Source organism: Bubalus kerabau, chromosome 8 (assembly GCF_029407905.1).
Source record: "Bubalus kerabau isolate K-KA32 ecotype Philippines breed swamp buffalo chromosome 8, PCC_UOA_SB_1v2, whole genome shotgun sequence".
Classification (NCBI taxonomy): domain Eukaryota; kingdom Metazoa; phylum Chordata; class Mammalia; order Artiodactyla; family Bovidae; genus Bubalus; species Bubalus kerabau.
In genome coordinates, this window is record NC_073631.1 from 109,693,883 (window position 1) to 109,700,211 (window position 6,329).

Below are 6,329 nucleotides of genomic sequence, written 5' to 3' on the forward strand. Positions count from 1 at the left end.
GAGGGCAGCAGGGATGACCAACATAGTGCGTTGCAGCACCAGGTTCCCCACAGGGTCCCAGGCAGGCAGCGTCATGATCAGCACAAGTGTCATTCATTCAGTTCATCTTTTCATTCATTTCTTTTACAGATGACTAGTCAGTTTCTACTGTATGTGGTGCCTCAGGCTAGTGCTGCAGATAAACCATGGCAGAAGTAAATACCAGGATCTCTGAGCTCATCAGAGACTCTGAAGGATGAGACATAGATGGCTGAGATAGTTGAGTGAATGGAGAGTTAGGCAAGATCTTTTATATAGTAGCAGCAGTTGCCAAGGCAGGAAGAGGTGAGAAGACATTGGCATATGAGGGGGATGTGGCAGAATCTTTTGGAGGGTGCAGGGATTATCCTGTATGAAGTAGCTGAGGGCCAGATCATGGTACCTCATGAATGCCAAGCTAAGGAGTTGGACTTTGTTATCTGAATGCAATGGAAAACAGTTGGAAAGTTCAAGCAAGCATGTAGTCAGATTTGCTCTACAAGTATTACGGACATGAGAGGAACAACAGAGGACTCGGAGAGTCGGGTGTGGCCATAATCTAAGCTGGGTAGGTTAATGCTCAGATCTAAGTGGCCAATGAGACATTAAAGATGCTCCTGAAAGAGGATGATAGATGGCATGATGCATCTAAGAAAGTAGGAAAAGGCAAGGTCAGAGTTTAGCTGGAGGGATTACCCACAAGCAGAAAAAGTACCTTTTCCCATTGAGCCTACAGAGTAGGAGAGAGATGGGTTTGGGGTGGGGGAGGCATTTCTAGACCTGCTGGGCAGAACAAGGCAGGAGGTTGAAGAAGCTCCAGTGAGAGAGCCTCTATTTTCATCATAATGAACAAATCTTGGTTGCCCGATAGAACTGAAGGTGAAGGCTGGGCCTCCAATCCCTAAGAAATCCTGCTCTGAAGAAGTTCATAGCAACCAGCCACTTTGTTCATCAGATCCTCTGATAAACCAGATCCTCTGTTTGTTAGTACCAGCGATCATCTGAGTTTTGTGGCTCTTGAGGGTTCCTAGGAAATTGTTGGGCGGCAGATAAACAATAAGAACTGTATTTTGCCACCATCTTGGAGGTTCCAGAAAGCATCAGTATTTTCTTCTCTTTATAAATCTTCAAACTTTCCTTTCCCTCATGTCACCCAATCCAATACTGTCTGAATGACCCATGCATTTTTCCCTCTCTGGAAATTTCTCTTTTTCCTCATCTGCCTGGTGATTCCCAATTCCTTCTAGAAGCCCCAGCTCAAGCACATCTCCTGTGACATCTTTTCTGGTCCATCCAAGCCAATGTAAACGGACCTCCATTCTGTTGAACCATTAAGTACCATTGCGTCATTATGTGCCATTCATAGTATAGACCTCAATGTTTATCTTGAAGGCTATTAACAGTTACTGAGAACAGGGATGGGAAACTGACAAAGCTGTCTGAAAGGAACTGTTTTTGAGTTTGTTTCTATATTCTCAGTTCTTGGTACAGTGTCTGGGACATAGCAAGAAGCTCAGTATGCTGGATGAATAAGTGATAGGAAGCAACATCTATCTGGAGAACTCATATGCAGTGTTAGTATGAGAAAGGTAAGCAGAGGGACCAGAGCTAAGCAGAGAGAGCAGAGTTAGGGAAGGGGTATTGATCAGCATTTTCTCCCAAAGTCCCAGGAATCTATCCTCACCCCCATCTATTACAGGGAAGCCTCTGGAGCCGAGGATCTTGGTAAACGGACAGGCTCTGCACAGACGCCTGACAGCCGCTAATCCTCCGTGGTGTCCATACCTCCCGTTTCTTGGAGGAGACCACAAGCTCTAGAAAGGACACGTCTTCTCCCCAGGAGTCGATCTCTGTGAGGTCGTAGAGAGTGGAGGTCAGCGGCCCGCACGTCCACTGGATGTACTTCCGCTTCTGCATCAGGTGTTGGAACATCTGGGTGGACACAGGGGTGAGACGGGGGTCAGCATGCAAGGAGCAGGTCAAAGGCAACAGCACGGTTGCTTACTCCTTGAATCTGGTGGACAGCTGGGAACTGATAAGCCTCTGTTGACTTGAACCTTTAATTTGGGGCTGTCTTTCCTTCCCACAAATCCTATAAAGATCTGAAAGGAGAGAATAGGCAAGGGGAATGGACCTTTGGGTTACCATAGCAGATATTCTCAGGTAAGATTCTGTAATCCCCCTGAGTCAGAAATTCCTAAGGCTGAGGATTTTAGTGATGGAGATGGAGGTAAGGGGCCACCACCCTTTTGGGGAGTTTGGGAAGAAGGGTCAGGAGAAGGACCCCCGTGGGCCTGGGGGAGGGCCCTCACCACAGTGTTGCCTTCCACTCCGGCCAGCTTGAAGGGAGTGAGGCCCTGGTGATTGAGCATGAGGTCCAGGGACTGCAGGTGGTCCCCTCGCCTGTCGTAGGACAGCAGCAGGTTGTACATCTGGCAGGCAAAGGTTTTGTTGGGCTGGAGGACGAGGATGTGCAACACTGTGTTTCCTGGGAGAGGACATGGGGTGTCACGTGACCCCTAGGACCAGAGTCCCTGCTGTTCCCCAGGACCACCCCCCACCCCGGGGGGGGCCTGAGGGCAGTCCCAGCCCCTCCCCTCTCCCCTGCCACCCCCAGCCTCCCAGCGCCCCCTCCAGCCCAGCTCTTACCCAGGGAGTCCTGGGCCCGGATGTCAGCACCGTGCTCAATGAGCAGCCTCACAATCTCCTCGCTGCCCATGCAGGCGGCAAAGGACAGAGGGTGCTCCCCTGGGGAGGCAGAGGCCCGGGCCTGAGATGCAGGCGGGGAGGGGCGGTGTCTCCAAGCAACCGCCACTCCCTCCCCTGTCTCTGCTCTGGGCCTAGGGCCCCTTGTCAGCAGGACCAGAGGCGGGGATGCTGGAGGGGGTCTGGGGTGTGGGTGGAGGCTTGGCTCTGGCCTTTGGCCTTATGAGGGCTGACCCCTCCTAGTCTCCCCAGGCACGGGGCCTCCTCAGCCCACCCTCCCTTGACTGGTGCCCCGCCTCATCCTCCCAGCCCCGGTCCTGCTCTCACCAAAGTAGATGAGGTTGTGAGGAGTGAGGCCGAAGGCGGAGCCTATAGCCCTCGCAGAGACGCTGGCCCCGTGGGCGAGCAGGGCTTTCACGAGGTTCACGTTCCGGTTCATGACCGCTATGTGCAGGGCCGTCTGACCTGGACAAGAGAGCCGTCCGTCAGGGTGTCTGTTCCCAGCTCTCTCGGAGACACGGCATCCCCCCTGGCTTCCAGGAGATCCCTGACATCCTTGCATGGATTTCCTCCCTTGACTCAGCAGAATGGTGTGAGACTGAGCCCCAGATGTCCCTCAGGCAGGTCCACTTAGCTGTCTCCGCCTCTTGACTACTGCGGATGGCATATAAGGGTAATCACTCTAGTGCAGCTATGAAAGAGAGAGAGTTCTGTTCTTCACGGAACGTGAAAGGAGTTGAAGGGAAATAACAAATGGCTAAAGCAGGTCCCAGACACTCACAGCCAAGACCAGGATCTCTGCCTTCCTCCCACACTCCTGAGCACCCATCACTCCTTCCCCGACCTACCCTCAGAGGCTCACTGTAAGAGGTGACTTCAGACTCTCCCCTACTTGGGTCCACCTTGAAAAACCATGGAGACACCTCACCTACAAATGGCTCACAGATGGCGGGCTCCTTGACCAGCTCGGGGGCAGCCTCCATCAGCACCATGGCGGCCTCCAGGTTGTCATAGAGGGCGGCCACGTGCAGTGCCGTCTCCCCGACAGCCCCTGGAGCAGAGGAGACAGGGACATCAACATTTTCCAGAGACACGCTCCACCGCCCCTTGGCAGAAACCCTCAGAGTGCCTTGTGGGGCATGGCCGGGGCCTCTGCCCCATCTCCACCACTTCTAATTCGGATCCCACCTCGTTGCCGGAAGTCACAGTTTCGGTCCAGCAGAAGTTTCTTCAGGACACACAGGTCGTTGTCCTTGGCTGCCCGAAGCAGAGGAGACTCTCGAATCCTGGCAGAGGATGAACGGGAGTCAGGCAGAGACAGAATGGCAGAGAGGCCAAGAGCAGAGAGGAAGAGAGTCCTTGTCAGCCTGGACGGACAGCGGCCACATGGAATGCGTGGTGACACGTTGCAGGGTTGTCTCCTGGACCCTAGCTCAGGGTCCCCGTGGGGTGGCATTACCACCTCTTCCCATCAGTGGTGGGGGGACTCCTGGCTCAGCTGACTAAGCAGCAGAGTACCTGAGGGAGGGGGGCCCGGGGGAGGGAATGGGTGGTCCTGGTGGGCCTGGCCAAGTCATTCTAGCTGAGTCCATGTTTCAGGAACTTGGGGATCAGTAGCAGGTGGAGGAGAGGGAATTTCTGACCGGTTTCATCCCTGCTCCCAGGCCTGCTGAACCGGCTCTCTTTAGTTGAGAGGAGCCGGAGAGACTGGGAGGGGGCTGAAAGAGAGGCCAGCTATTGTTCTGACTCCCTGGGGGCTGTCCAGATGCACATTCCTGCTGTGGGGAGGGAGAGTTCTGAGATGGACTATGAAGGATCCATCCCTCCTTAAGTGTCACCCTTCGACTCAAGAGTCTGAACGCTCTGTCTGCAAGAGTGTGGCTGTGAGCTTCTCTGAGTGTGTGCATCTCAGAGTGGGTGGGAGGAGCCCCACGGAGATACTCCTCCTGTGGTACCCCTGCGGGTTAATCTTTGTCTGTTCCCTGCCTGGGTGAGCCGGACAAGAGATAATGCCGAAGCCGGTTCCTGCTGGGCAAGTATGTGTTGGCTCTGAAGGTGGACACACGGATGGCAGGTTGAGGGTCAGGAGGGGAGAGGTGAAAGGCCGGTAAACAGACTGATGGTGGGCGGTTCCTGTGATGATCCCTAGCCCCCAGTTCCTCTCTTCCAATGGTCCCCCCAAGCCAGGGGAAAGAAGCTTTTTATCTGAAGAAGCTTTTGATCTCAAGGTAAGGCTCAGGTCCGCCCCTCACTGAAGTTCTCTCCAGAGAGAACGGGTGGAGTGGGGACCAGCCTGCTGCCCATCTCACCCAGATCCTCCATGTGAGCCCGCCCACCTCAGGGCAACCAGGGCTAGGACTGCAGAGTCCAGAGGCTCTGCACGCAGCCTCCATACTCCGGCCTCTAGCCTGGAGAAGCCACTGCCCGTGATTCTAGCCCTGGCTGCCCGATCAGATCTGCTAAGGGCAGCTCTCTGATGGGAGCCAAGTCCCCTGAACACCCCGAGGGAGAAGCCTGCCTTCAGGATGGGTCCCTGCCCCCATTAGTCTTCCAGGGGTCTAGACCTCAGGGCTGACCATAAAATGCTCTGCTCCTCGGAGTCACCAGTCCCATCAGAGGTGTGCCAGGGACAGGCTCAAGCCTCACTGTCTGCTCCAGATCTAGCACAGCCTGCACACAGGAGACTTGGGAAGCGCAGATGGGCTTTAGGAGTCCCCACTGGGACTCCTCAGGGTCATCTGGTTTCCACAGTCAGCTGGTCATTCCAGGTATTGCACAAACCAGAGCTGTCCCGTTGCCAGGCCATCAATTTCATTTTCATTAACAGTAACTCCTCACTCTTTCTTCACCCAACGAGTGTCCTAAAACCCACAGGATCTTAACCCTTCCCCAGCACCCCGTTCCCCACTAGTCTGCACCCACCCTGCCCCACTCACCCCTGCCATACATGCTGGCTTCTCCTGTCTGGTATCTTTGGGTCCCCAGCACCCACCCCCCCACCTTCAGTAAGTGAGAGCCCAAGCATCACCCTGCCCCAGCCTTCCCAGGACCCAATGCCACACCCCTCCTCCACTGCTGACATAGGAGCTCGGCTTCCATAACAGATGCATGGGCCCATCCCAGCAGTGGGCACTGAACTCTGGGGTGCTCTGGTGGGCAGGGCAGGCTGACCCAAGTGGGCTGAGGGCTTGAGGCTCAGGGAGAGGGGGAAGGCCTACTTCTTCTGCTGCAGCATGTACATCTCGTCCAGACGCTGATCCCAGTCTTGCTGTCCCACCAGCCAGGAGGTCAGCAGTTTCTGAAGTTGGATCCAGAGACCCCTGGCCTTGGATGGAGGCGCTCCCATGTCTTCTCCTTCCGGGCAGTAGCCAGTCGCGGGGAGGAGGTGGTTCAAGGGAGCAGGGCTAGGACGCAGCCGGCAGCTGAAGTGGAGACGAGGAGGAGGGATGGGTCACGAGTGGATCTGGCGTGGCACTGTGCGGGGTGTGCACGTGCATGGAGAGGACTGGGGGCCCTGCCAGGAGAGAGAGACTTTACCTGGAGGGGAGGAGCTCTTTCTAGAGAAAGCCCCTGGGGCGCACAGCCTGCCTCAGAGCCGGGGGGAG

The 6,329-nt window shown here is 55.3% G+C and overlaps 1 protein-coding gene across 1 annotated transcript in view; it reads right to left on the bottom strand.

Moving 5' to 3' along the window:
• The window catches only part of TRPV5 (transient receptor potential cation channel subfamily V member 5), a 31,684-nt gene extending 25,614 nt beyond the window's left edge, over positions 1-6,070 (bottom strand). Inside the window, exons 1-7 of the mRNA XM_055589558.1 lie at positions 5,943-6,070; positions 3,913-4,010; positions 3,653-3,775; positions 3,052-3,189; positions 2,668-2,766; positions 2,331-2,506; positions 1,804-1,950 (exon numbers count right to left, since the gene is read on the bottom strand). Coding sequence (XP_055445533.1) covers positions 1,804-1,950; positions 2,331-2,506; positions 2,668-2,766; positions 3,052-3,189; positions 3,653-3,775; positions 3,913-4,010; positions 5,943-6,070 — 909 coding nt within the window. The remainder of the gene's footprint in view (positions 1-1,803; positions 1,951-2,330; positions 2,507-2,667; positions 2,767-3,051; positions 3,190-3,652; positions 3,776-3,912; positions 4,011-5,942) is intronic.
• Positions 6,071-6,329: the final 259 nt, after the last annotated feature.